General features: G+C 39.4%; 1 protein-coding gene across 4 annotated transcripts in view; it reads right to left on the minus strand.

Annotated features, from left to right (window-relative positions):
• Positions 1-12,710, minus strand: part of LOC106880803 (uncharacterized) — an 18,941-nt gene extending 6,231 nt beyond the window's left edge. Inside the window, exons 1-2 of one of the 4 annotated variants that reach the window (XM_014930924.3) lie at positions 11,440-12,708; positions 3,726-3,840 (exon numbers count right to left, since the gene is read on the minus strand). In XM_014930924.3, the coding sequence (XP_014786410.1) occupies positions 3,726-3,840; positions 11,440-12,073 (749 nt within the window). In that variant the 5' untranslated portion in view covers positions 12,074-12,708. Of the gene's footprint in view, positions 1-987; positions 3,841-11,439 lie in introns of those variants that run through there. The other 3 variants (XM_052974356.2, XM_014930923.3, XM_014930925.3) reach the window with 3 other exon arrangements.
• Positions 12,711-14,281: the final 1,571 nt, after the last annotated feature.

The following is a 14,281-nucleotide window of genomic DNA, read 5'->3' on the forward strand; positions in this document are numbered from 1 at the left end:
ACACACACATACACACACACACACACACACACACACACACACACATATATATATATAAATATATAAGTGTGTGTATATATATATATGTGTGTGTGCATATATATATATATAAATATATACATATATGTATATATATGTGCGTGTGTATATATATATGAGTGAGTGAGTGTGTGTGTGTGTGTGTTCTTTGTGTTTCTTCCGCCCACTGCTCGACTACCAACGTTGCTTTGTTTACGTCCCCGCAACTTAGCGGTTCAGCAAAAAAGAAACCAATAGCTTCGGCGAATATTATTAGAATTATAAAAAAGTTTTTGTTTGAAAAAAAACAGAAAAAGAAACCACCTAAATATGGTTGTATGTGTTGATTCTATGTTGGTTAAGAATTTACAGACATATTCTTTGGTAGCCTATAACACTTATGTAGGGACAACACGCTGACACACGCTCATAGACACACACACACACACACACACACACACACACACACACACACACACACACACACACACACACTGGCGTGCACAAACACGTAATCATGATCTTGATCTTGATTGGCACTCCGTCGCTTACGACGACGAGGGTTCCAGTTGATCCGATCAACGGAACAGCCTGCTCGTGAAATTAACGTACAAGTGGCTGAGCACTCCACAGACACGTGTACCCTTAACGTAGTTCTCGGGGATATTCAGCGTGACACAATGTGACAAGGCTGGCCCTTTGAATTACAGGCACAACAGAAACAGGAAGTAAGAGTGAGAGAAAAGTTGTGGTGAAAGAGTACAGCAGGGTTCGCCACCATCCCCTGCCGGAGCCTCGTGGAGCTTTAGGTGTTTTCGCTCAATAAACACTCACAACGCTCGGTCTGGGAATCGAAACCGCGATCCTATGACCGCGAGTCTACTGCCCTAACCAGTGGGCCATTGCGCCTCGACACACCTAATTATAGGGTAAGAGAAATCCACAAATAAGAAAAGAAAATAACAAATATTAAAAACAAAGAGATTTTCTTTTATTCAATACTTCCTTACACACCGGTCATGTTTCAACTTTCGTATCACCGGAGAAGACTGATATATATATATATATATATATAGTAGAAGCTGCTTTGGATGTTATCAACCGATTAGCAAAATTAGTGGGTTCCAAGCTCTTATTTACTTAATCTCATTAGTGTCAAACCGTTCACAATAAGCAGCTTCCACTGTATGTGTGTGTATAAGTTTATATATATATATATGTATATATATATATATATATATTTGAGTGTGTATATGTGTGTGTATATGTATATGTGTATACATATAATATATATATTATATTATATTATATTATATTATATTACATATATATATATATATATATATATATATATATATATATAAAGCAGTCGTATTTTGTGGTTGGTTCAGGTAATTATATCTCTTCCTCCAAGAGAATGGCTCTGTGGTGCCTATGTAAAAAACTATATAAGATTCTAACTGATCCAATAAAGGAGCTTCAACAGTGGTCGATGGCCTGCGAGAAATAGCAGAAAAATCTCCTCCAAGGCCTAAAGAAGTAGAGTCTTTAAAGGTCTCATTGGACAATATAGTCCTTGATATGTAAATAGTCACGGGTTGAACGTCTTTGATCTTAGGATCGCCGAATAAAGACTGACCAAGGGTTAAATTATAATAGATAATAATATCAATGTTAATGTAAAAATAAAATCAGAACAACAAACTACAAATTAATGTTTCATTTAAAATGTATGTCATTTCCAGTCATTTAATGTCTTTATTCATAAGGCGGCGAGCTAGCAGAATCGTTAACGCACCGGGCAAACAGCTTCGCAGCAATATGTCTGTCATTACATGAGTTCAAATTTTGCCGAGGTCAACTTTTTCCTTTCAGCCATCGGGGTTGATAAAATAAGTATCGTTTGAGCACTGGGAGCGATGCGATCGAATTTCCCCTTCCCGCAAATTGCTGGCTTTGTGCCAAAATGTGAAACCAATATTTTATTTTATTTATATTTGACGATGAACGAGCAGAATAGTTAGAACGCCGGGCTGAATGCTGAGCGGTATTTCGTCCTTCATTACTTTCTGAGTTCAGATTTATCCTTCCAAGATCGATAAGTACCAGTTGAACACTGGGATCGATCTAACAAACTTAGCCCATCCCCCGCGACTGACTGGCCTTGTGCCAAAATCTGACAACAAAATTTTACTTATTTATAGGAATTTTTCTAGGTAAAATCTCCAGTTTTTTTTTATGTCTTCACTTAACAATAATCATTGCCATCACGAGATGTTCAACATTCCCACGTTTTGTGCTGTTTCCATCTTAAACGAGACTATCTCTTGATGTTCTAATAACAGGGGTTCCCAACCTTATCGTGTTTTTGGACCCCCTGAGAGCTATCTTATCAAGGTGTCGTGCAGTGGGACTGAACCTAGAACCGTGTGATTGGGAAGCAAGCTTCTTACCACACGGCCACATTTGTTTAAAATGTTGTCACAAGGCTAGCAATTTTAGTGGGGGAGAGAATTAGTCGATCACATTTACATCAGCTTTAGACTGGTACTTTTTTATTTTATCGATCTCGGGCAAGATTAACAGCAAAATCGATCTCGACGGCAATTGAACAGGAAACGTAAAATGCAAGAAGAAATGCTTCTAAACACTTTGTTCGAGAATCACAAACAATTCTGCCAGCTTACCGCTTTAAACACTTCCAATAATCCTTTCTACTCTAGGCACAAGCCTGAAATTTTTTTGGTGGGGAGAAGAGGGCTAATCGATTACATCATCCCTCGTACTCAACTGCTACTTATTTTATCGACTCCGGAAGGATGAAAGGCAAGGTCGACCTCGGCAGAATTTGAACTCAGAACGTAAAGACGGACGAAATGCCGCTAAGCATTTCGCTCGGCATGCTAATGATTCTGCCAGCTTGCAGCTTTAAACACTTCCAGTAATCCTTTCTACTATAGGCACAAAGCCTGAAATTTGGAGGAGGGGTATAGTCGATTATATCAACCCCAGTGCGTAACTGGTACTTTTTTTTTAAGTATAAGTTTGAAAGCTGAGTCAACGGAAATGAGTTGAAATTTTCAGGCGGTTTAAATGCACAGGTGTCCGATATCCAAAATGTCAGCAGAATGGAACCCAGGAGTCATGACCTGTATACGACCCGTAAGAAGTTAAGGGCCGCAACGCTTGCCTGAGTGGGGGTGGGGGGAGTGGATTCTCCTCCGAAGACCTTCTGTTGTTCAGCTCTCTTGAGAATCTCTTACCACTGTCAACCCCGAAAGGATGCAAAAGTAGAGTTGACCTCACCGGAATTTGAACCCAGTGCGTAAAAATGGACAAAGGGTCGCTAAGCTTTTATATATACATGCATATGTGTGTGTGTGTGTATAAATAGATATACACACGCATACACACACACACAAACACACAAATATACGCACACACAGCTCTATGAATGTCAGTAGACCATATTAGAGGATGGATCTTAACTATGTCTCATCTACACCTACAGACTATTCACATCTAAAGGCTTGTCACTCTTTAAATCACTTCTCAGTTCGTAACGAAGTTACTGAGGAGTTCCTCTCTGTATGCGATGAATTCATTTCGTACAAGTGGGTTGTGAGTTCAATTCCGATTGAAAGTTACAGCGTATAATACTTTCGATCAGAGTGATTGTTGGAAAATCCATACAAATAATACCAAACCGTTTCTTGGGTTTCTTTCCTTGTAAGTATTCCTGGAGTCGAGGGTTGAGACGATTAGCTACGGCCTTAGGCCAAGCCCAGAAGCTGGTTCCACTGGTGTAGGTTATATAGATAACTGCAAATAAAAAACAAAATACGAGTGGTCCTAAATACATCAACATTGTTCATAATTGTTGTTACTGTTAATTATTTTATTGCTGTTATATATTTATGCTGTGGTGAGAAGATGGGAAGATGGGAAGGCGCGTGGTTTAGTGTTTGAGATATTGCACTACCGAACGTCGTTTCACTTCTCGGAGCGGGCGGTGTGTTGTGGTGTTGGGCATAACACTACATTTCACGTGAAGTGACGGTTTCGCGGTTTCCTTGGCGCCGGTCCGTCGCAGGATTGTTCATTTTTGCCAGCTGAGTGGACTGGAGCAACGTGAACTGAAGTGGTTTGCTCAAGAACACAACGTGTTTCCCTCAGTCCAAGAATCGAAACCACAATCTTACGATCATGAGGCCAACAGTCTAACCACTATGCGACGCGCCTCTACCATCTAACGATAACAAACAGATAAATATATATACATGTGTGTGTGTGTGTGTGTGCTTGTATATTTTCCCCTTTGCCATGCTTCTGTCAATCATAATTATGCTTTTAGCAAAAAATATGAGAACTATTTTTATTTTCTATATAGAATATTAGAATATGCAAGCTACTTGAAATGCGTATGCGGACTTTAGCGAACCGTTTCTACACGCTCTTCCAGCACTTATATAGCGAACAGTCTTTCTGAAGAAAATTATATTCAACCAATGAGCTGAAATTTGAACAACAAACGACGAGTAGACTACTCACGAATATATAAATATGTTTATACAGCGTTCCGTTCGTATATTCTATCCCAGTACTTCTATGTGCCGTAGTCTGCTTATGGTTTGTTTGTTGTTCAAATTTCAACTCGCTTAGCGAATGGATGCGTTAGTAAACCTTATACATGGGCATAGTCTGTTCGTTGTTCGTTGGCCAAATTTCAGCTCCTTATGCGAGTTTAATTTTCATTAGAAAAACAATTCGTCATTCAATTTATTCGTTTAGAGAACCGTTTGTATATGGGTACCCCACTGTATATGTAAAGCGGTAAAAACTATTTATGGATCATCCTGTATATTCTTATGGGGAACTTTCGTTAATAATGTGCACAGATGAAAATGTGAATTAGAGATATCTCATAAACGTTAGTAGAGATTAAAAGAAGGAAAACAAAGAGGAATTGAACGAGAAAGATGCAGCAGACCTAGAAGTCTATAGTTCAAAAAACAACAATACAATAGACCCAGAAGGCCAAAATAAAAAAGAAATAATATATAGATTTTTTCACACACAAAAGGACAACTGACCAAAACATAAAAGTTAGCTACACGCTGTAAAAACACATTAAAAGAGATTTTCGCGGAAACCCAGAGTGATTGTCCACCATCAATATAAATTGCAATTAAGATTCAGGCGCATAGCATGAAAACTATGTTGTATATGTGAAAAATAGCTGTACATGGTGGATACATTATTTGTGGGCATCATTCCAAGAACGAGAATATTCTAGAATGAAAGAAATAATCGTGATAGTTGTTATTGTCTAACGCCAGCAGCCTTGTTCGATTAAATCTAATATCAAAGGTATTCCAACCATGACCGTCCCAGCTTTTTTTTTTCAGCTATTGTGTATCCTGGACTATATTATGTATGTGTCTTTTATATGTAAATATAAAATGGTAAGGTGTGATTTGAAAGAGATTTGGTTGCTATTTCTAGCGACCTGATAGAAGCTCCTTCGTTGGCTTGCAACACAATAGAATTCATAAAAGGGAAATTTATTAAGAATATTTTCAACTAACATTTAATAGAATTCGATAAATATATAATACAAAACTCACATTAAAATCCAAATCCAAATCCAAGCAAAACACAAACATAAGCGAAGAAAGAAAAAGAAAACGGAAAGAAAAAAGAAGAGGAAAAATAGGAAGAATGAAAACGAAGCAAAAAAAAAAAACTACCAATTCAACACCAAGTGCCTTAATTGGTCGCACACCAAAATATTCAAGAGATCCTACTGAAGCAAGGGAATAATTGTTAACTTGCAGCTGACCATTCTCTCAGCTCCACCTCCACCCACACGCTCCCCTTCTGCGTTTAACCGTTATACTCACTCGCAGTTTGTTCCATGCCTTTTGCTATTCCCAAAATAGCCGCGAACAGACGTACGTGGCCTGATCAATAAGTATCCGGACTGTTGGCATAGTAAAGAAGTTAAAGCACGCAGAGTAAAGTTGCTTGATATACGTTGATCTTGAACTCTGTTGCACATGCGCACTAAGTTTTAACGTTCTAGCTCAGTTCCGCTGTTTACAGCAGTGCTTGGAAGGTAGGTGTGTAGCGTGTGATCGTCGCATTGATAATGATAGAGAAAATTGAGCAGAGAATCTGCATCAAATTTTGCCAAAAGCTTGGCGATACTTGCTCAGAGGTCTATGCAAAGTTTTCAAAAAGTTTTCAGCGTTCTCGACACAATCAACACGATCTTGTGCAACTGAAACCTGAGTCTTTTTGGTCAGCCGAAAGCAGTTTTGGCACAAGCTTGGCAGATACGCATCTCATACCCAAATATTCAGTGATAATAGAGCGAACTGAACCATAACTAATCTGCACATCCTCTGATAACTCACAGATGATGATTCGACGATTTCCCCTCATATCTGCGATGTTTTTCTCAGTTCTGCTGGTTGCAGGTCCCCCAGAACGTTTGTCAATATCGCCATTTTTTCGGCCATCTTGGAAATATCTGAACCACTCGTACGCTTGTGTGCGGCTCATACACTCCTCTCCATACACTTTCTGCAGCTTTGCGTAGGCCGCTTTGCGTAGGCTGCTTTGCAGGTATTGCCATGACAACTTTCATTGTCATGGTCAATGTGACGATCACACACTACACACGTTCCTTCGAAGCACCGCTGTAAACAGCAAAAGTGAGCAAATACGTTAAAACTCAGTGCGCAAGCACAGCAGAATTCAAGATCAATTTGTGTCGAGAGGCTTCACTCTACGTACTTTAGCTTCGTTACAATGGCAACAGTCCGGATACTTATTAATCAGACCTCGTAGATGCCCTCTCGGCCCTCCCAACTCTACCAAAAGCAGTGGCACCCAGTCGTATATATATTTTTTGTTCCTATGAACCCCTTTGATTCCTCTTTTACTCTTCTGGACCCCCATAGCCATTCGATGTCAAGGATTTGAACACTGCACATAGAATCAGAAGAAACACTACAAAGCATTTTCTCCGATGCTCTAACGATGCTGCAAAAGAATTGTTTTGTAATTTAGCCAGCAATTTAAGAGGTGGGAGGGCATCGATTATACCGGCCCTAGTATTTGACTGGTACTTTATTTTTATCGATTCCAGTATGATGTTGGAGGCGCGTGGCTTAGTGGACAGGGCGTTAGATTCATGATCATAAGATTGTGGTTTCGATTCCTGGACCGGGCGACGCGTTGTGTTCTTGAGCAAAATACTACATTTCATGTTGCTCCGATCCATTCAGCTGACAAAAATGACCAATCCTGCGACGGACTGGCGTCCAACCCAGTGGCGAATATATTCGCCACGGAAACCAGAAAATCCGCCCTATGAGTCTATGAGACCCTATGAGACTCGGGAATGGTCGTTATCCTTTTATCCTATCCAATATGATAAAAGGCTAAGTTGGTATTTTTGTTCGACGCTCTAGCGAGTCTGCCAATCCTCAGCCTCAAAGGCAAAGCTGACCTCGACAGGACTTACACTAAGAACGTAAAGCGCTGTGACTAAATGCTTCAAGACAATTTGTCCGCTTCTAATAATTCAACCAATCAGCCACTCGTCTCATTGAGGCTCAGATAATATTAGAAAATGTCCTAGTTTTTAAATCCGATTACAACTATAAATTATGCTAAGTACAGAGATAAATTCATTCGCCGGTTGTCTTATATATATAAAGTGAGATGTAACGATTTGATATTCAATAGATATCATCCATTATTCCTTCTAGTAAAACAACTGAAAATTTGGTCAACCATATCTTAATAATAATAATAATAATAATAATAATAATAATAATAATAATAATAATAATGATGATGACGATGATGATGATGATGATGATGATGATGATGATGATGATGATGATGATGATGATGATAATAAAATAATACGTTTACAAGATAATGTTATATGGCGGAGAAATGCCGACTGTACTTTTAGTATGGGATTATAACAGATTTGAGAAGGGAGCTAAATGCGTCTACTTTAAATTAAAGTATTTATTTATTTATTTATTTATTTTACTTACTCATTGAGCAGGTTTCTTTACAAAACGACATGTTGGGCTCACGATCGTTAGATCAAAAGTTCGATTCGCAAACCTGGCAGCACATTGTGTCTTTGAGCAAGACACTTCCTCTCATGTTGCTGCAGTTCACTCACCTGAAAATGAGCACCTGCTGCAGCTAGGACGAGGTTTAACTCTGCGACGGACTGGCATCCGTTCAGTGGCGGAAATGGAGAATTATACTCTCTGGCGTCTGAAAGCCTCGAAAACCCGGTTAAGCTTGTGATCCTCTGGGCTCCAGGCAGACAGTTGTAACAGCACACTTGAAGTTCCGCAAGCGTGAAAGATATGTTTTTTTCCCCCTCTTTTATCCTTTATTGCTGTTTCATGCTGCATTGCACATCGGTCCTACTGAGGACAGTCCCAACAGAACATCATTTGCTGACACTTCGCCCAACTCTTCTCCACTTCTGGTAAAAACGAACACAGTGAATGCTTTCTTACGTAGCTGATTCACAGAGAGAGAGAGAGAGAGAGAGAGAGAGAGAGAGAGAGAGAGAGAGAGAGAGAGAGGGGGGGGAGAGAGAGAGAGAGAAAGAGAGAGAGAAAGAGAGAGAGAGAGAGAGAGAGAGAGAGAGAGAGAGAGAGAGAGAGAGAGAGAGAGAGAAAGACGTGGAGGAAGAAGGAAAGAGTAGAATCCACATTTATTTCAGGTCTGATACTTTATTTATCGACCCAGAGAGAATGAAGGCAAAATTGACTTCCGCAGGATTTGAACTCAGCGCAGAGAGCCGGAACAAACACCCAATGACCAATGACAACTACAGTATGTACCTGTCGGAGCAGTATTTGAGTTTGCAGACACCACTCCATGCTCTGGGGCAATACAGCTTTTACAGCAACAATGCCGACCTAATAAAAGTGTTGATCGTGGTATACAGCAACCCACCTCAACACCGTCAGTTTCGACGATGAGGCTTCCAATCGATCCGATCAACGGAACAGTCAGCTCGTTAAATTAACGTGAATGTGGCTGGGCACTCCTCAGACACGCGTAGCCCTTAACGCAGTTCGCAGGGAGATTCAATTCAGCGTGACACGTAATGTGACAAAACTAGCCTTTCTGAATTAGATGTACAGCTCATTTTTGTCAGTTGAGTGGACTGGAGCAAAGTGAAATAAAGTGTCTTGCTCAAGAACACAACATGCTGCCGGATATCGAGTCTTTATGCATACATATAAGCAACGGAGTTTCCCAGTTTCTGTGGTGCATATATTCTACCCCGGGTGGACTGCCAGTCCGTCGCAGGATTATTTAATTCTACCCGCTGAGTGAACTGGAGTAACATGAAATGAAGTGTTTTGCTTAAGACCACAACGTATCACCCGGTCCAAGAATCTAAATCACTGTCTTACAACCACGAGTCCAACACCCTTGACCACTAAGCCACGCGCCTCCACGGCATAGTCAAGTATTAGGTTTTCAGAACGTTAAAGCTTACGGGAGACCCAAGTTATCATATAGGACCGAGGGTGATTTTGTTTTTAAACGGTTAAAAAAGGCTGGTAGAAACAAGTATGTGTGTCTGTATCTTTTTATACATACAGACCGACCAAAGTCTTGTGAGTGGAATTGGTAAAAGGAAAATGAAAGAAGCCCGTCGTATATATATATTTCATTTTTTTCATTTTATCTCGTTTCAGCTCACGAGCTGTGGCCATGCTGGGGCACTGCCATTTATATATATATATATATATATATATATATATATATATATGTGTGTGTGTGTGTGTGTGTGTGTGTGTGTGTGTGTGTGTGTGTGTGTGCGTGCGTGCGTGTGTGTGTGTGTGATTGTCCTCCATTACCGTTTGACAACCGGTGCTAGTGTGTTTACGTCCTCGTAACTTAACGGTTCGGCGGAAGAGAACGATAGGCTAGGCTTAAGAAATAAGTCATGCGGGTCGATTTGTTTTACCAAAACCCTTCAAGGCGTTGCTCCAGCATGGCCGCAGTCAAATGAGTAAAAGAATAAAAGAATGGAAAAGATGACAGCGGCTGGAACGCTTATGGTTATAAGATATGTTCCCTTTCAAGGCCGACCTAGGGTTAAACAACAACACCACCTTAAATTGCTATATTGCAGTTACTATATTATAATCTAAGTATTTTCCTGGGGTTGGTTCCAAAGCTTTCTAGCTTGGTAATTTTTCCAAACCAGCGGTGGTCACCTTGGCCAACACACCCCGAATTAAACAAACATTAAATTTAAATTTGCTTGGACAATTAAATGAAATACAGGTGCCTGTTACATAAGTGTAAATTAGCGTGGACTATAAGAGGTGCCGAACCATTAATGTTCGGAAAATTGGTGTTGTACCCGTATAAGCATGTTGTTGCTTCTGTGATTACAGTACTGTTGCATGGATATTGTGTTGGAGCTATACTGTACGCTATATATTGGACAGGCCAGATTCGACGGAGTTGGCATTTGTCGGCTGGTTTAGCATGGGTTTACGATTTCGAGGTAGCCTATCTTCCTCAGGTAGAAACGATGGAGTTAGCGTTCTGTGAATAAATGATCACGCACACACACACACACACACACACACACACACGTGTTGCTTATATGTATGCATAAAGATACACGTTCATACTTAAGTATGTGTGTGTGTGTGTGTGTATTTATATATATCAAATATATGCATATATGTATACATACATACATAAATAAATATATATATATATATATACACATGTATACACATACACACGCATATGTATAAATACATGCATGCACATATATACATATGCACATACATACATAGTTACATATATATGCATACATACAAGAATATACATACATATATACATACACACCTGTATTTATATAGACACACACACGCATACATATGCATACATACAAGTATATAGCACACACATACATACATACATACGCACACACACACACACACACATCGTTCTAGCACTTTTATTCTGTTCCATCACTTGTAACTACTTCCTATATATTACATGTGCAATTACAAACCTGTTACGCATGCATAAATCCTATGTACTTAGCAGTGATTACTATAATACTTAATAAGCAGATTGAAATGGGTGGTGGTGGTGGTGGTGGTGGTGATGGTGAAGAGGGGAGCTACATTTCATATCGGGTCTTTTAACAGGTTTATTAGGGGCCTGACATAGGGAACAGTACGATAGGTACAACACCAATCGTAATTATTGTTGGCGCTGAATTGTTGATAACTGGAAATATGCACTTTAGAGTACAATGGGTACGGTACCACACAGTAGGTACTCTGTAGTAGTTAGTAAAGGCATTAGTAAAATCCAACTTACCGGAACTTCCCTCGTCCTCACCGGAAGCGTCGAGTTTACGTTTGACATGCTGCCATTTGTGTCCTATGTGTAAGTCCAGAATTGTAGGCACCTTCCAGTGGTCCTCAATTGAGAACATGTCACCATTGTAATCCAGTCCGTACGCGGATCCCCGGAAATCTTGCAAGATAACAATTTTGCCACGGATGTCTCCAAGAATGGGTATAGAAGAGAAGCAACTCCAAATTCGACCGTCCCTGATGTACTGTTGGATAGACGCCTGGAACGTTTCTTCAAAGGGTCGGCTATTTTCAGCCGACTGAAATTCCTTCTTAATACGCATAATGATTATCTCTGTCGGGTAGTCTATTAAAAAGCGAACGATCTCTCGCAGAACCATGGGAAAATCAGCATGTTGGTATTTAATTCCGTGGTGTATTGGCAACCCGTTACGATAATGTCGACAACGAATATCTAAGAAACGTATGCCTGCCTGTAGTTGTGAATATAACAACCAGTGTTGACACTCTGCCATGTCTCCGCCGTAATGAGCCATCGTGTTGTGTGTGCCTGGCACGGTTAAGTGTGCTAGCGATGTTTGATCTGAGAGTGTCGACATCCAGTCGGTGTTGTAACGACTGGGGAAGTTTAACATATCGACTGTGGGTTGACTGGAACAGGAGCCCTCGATGGGAACATGGTGCTCCTTTCCCTGTAGTCTCCCTAGTCTGTAACCGGCCCGAGGCCGGAGGCAATAGACATATGTAGATGATGTTTAGACACAACAGTACAAGGTGAGTGCCACTACTACACTGCTGAACTGCAATGGATACACTCGTTAGCAGCAATATAAGAAATATTGATTTTGGCTTTTGCCATAAAACGTTTTTTTTTTATTTCCTTTTCTTTATGTTATTTTTTTTTCTCCAACTGATTTTCAACTTGTTACTATTAAAACACGAACGTGTGCTGTGAATTGATCGTCCTCCCTTGGGTTGGTGGTAACGCTGTCTGTTTTCTTCCCTCATTTAGATAAGAGTCTGTTGATATTGTACGTTCTATTGGAATTTTCTAATAAATCATTGTTATGAATCACAGCCTCATTAGGAATCCTATTGTCCGGTTTTAATATTGAACAGAACAGAATGAAACGAAAACATCGGAAACAGGTTTCGATGTCGGTTTGCTTTTATCTCGTGTTTTCCCTTTAATAGAAAAAAAAATAGTAAAAATAAAAATTTCATCCTCGTACGTCGTAGCTGAGACAGATTTGACAGGAGAGTGAAGAAAAACAAACACACACACACACACACACACACACACACACACACACACACACACACACGGAGGGACGGACATACATGGACGGACACACATACACGCATATGTATGTATGTGAGTGTCTCTCTCTCTTTCTCTCTCTCTTTCTCTCTTTCTCTCTCTTTCTTTCTCTCTCTCTCTCTCTCTCTTTCTCTCTCTCTCTCTATCTTTCATTTTCTCTCTCTCTCTCTCTCCCTCTCCATATATATATATATATATATATATATATATATATATATACATACATGCACACATACATATACACATATATATACATATACGCATACATAGAGTTATATAATGTAGTAATATCTATCTATCTATCTTGCGATATATATATATATATATATATATATATATATATATATATATATATATATATATATACACACATACATATATACACATACACACAAACACATGTATATATACACACACATACACACACATACACACGCATACATACATATATAATTATATATACACACACATGTATACACACACACATACATAATTATATACACACACACACATTGTACTCTACCCAGTTGTACTCTGCACAATCATCAGCTGGATGATTATTTTGGCAGAATAAGGCGGCGAGCTGCCAGAAACGTTAGCACGCCGGGCGAAATGCTTAGCGGTATTTCGTCTGCCATTGCGTTCTGAGTTAAAAATTCCGCCGAGGTCGACTTTGCCTTTCATCCTTTCGCAGTCTATAAATTAAGTACCAGTTGCGTACTGGGGTCATCTAATCGACTATCCCCCTCCCCACCAAAATTTCTGGCCTTGTGCCTGGAGTAGAAAAGATTATTTTGGTAAAATGATGAATGACTACAACAGGTGTGCACTCGTTTCACTTTCAAAGATTTTCAAGCAGTAAAATAAAGGTGGTCTAATCTTATCTTATCTAATATATAGTTCAGTTTTGTGTCAGTAATTCAAGCAAAATGAAATAGAAGACGTTTAAATAGAAATTGCTGATGGGGTGATATAAGCTATTGTTAAATGAAGAAATAATCTCGGATTGAATGGAATTTGCTAAACTAAGAACTGTGTAGAAGACCCCTGTATGTACAGGGGTTAGACAAAATAATGGAAACACCTTAAAATTTCAAACAAATTTATTTTAATATGGGGTAGAACCGCCTTTGGCAGTAATTACAGCTTGTATTCTACGAGTTATAGACTCGTACAAAGGAATTTCTGTCCATTCTTCAGCTAAAACAGTCTCCAGTTCTTGTAGTGATGATGGTGCAGGATATCGACTCCTTGTTTTTCTAAAATGCACCATAAATGTTCAATAATATTGAAATCTGGGGACTGTGGTGGCCAGATAAGATGTTCAACTTCACTAGAATAAGGAATAAGGAGATGAAGAAAGAGAAGAAAAAAGAAGCATAAAAGTTCACAATTCAACTTTCCGATCTTGTAGAAATAAGTCCATAAGTCCTTACGCAGGATTGCACCTAAGGACTTATGGACTTATTTCTACAAGATCAGAAAGTTGAGCTGTGAACTTTTATGCTTCTTTTTTCTTCTC

The sequence above is a fragment of the Octopus bimaculoides genome, chromosome 18, assembly GCF_046866305.1.
Source record: "Octopus bimaculoides isolate indiv1 chromosome 18, ASM4686630v1, whole genome shotgun sequence".
Classification (NCBI taxonomy): domain Eukaryota; kingdom Metazoa; phylum Mollusca; class Cephalopoda; order Octopoda; family Octopodidae; genus Octopus; species Octopus bimaculoides.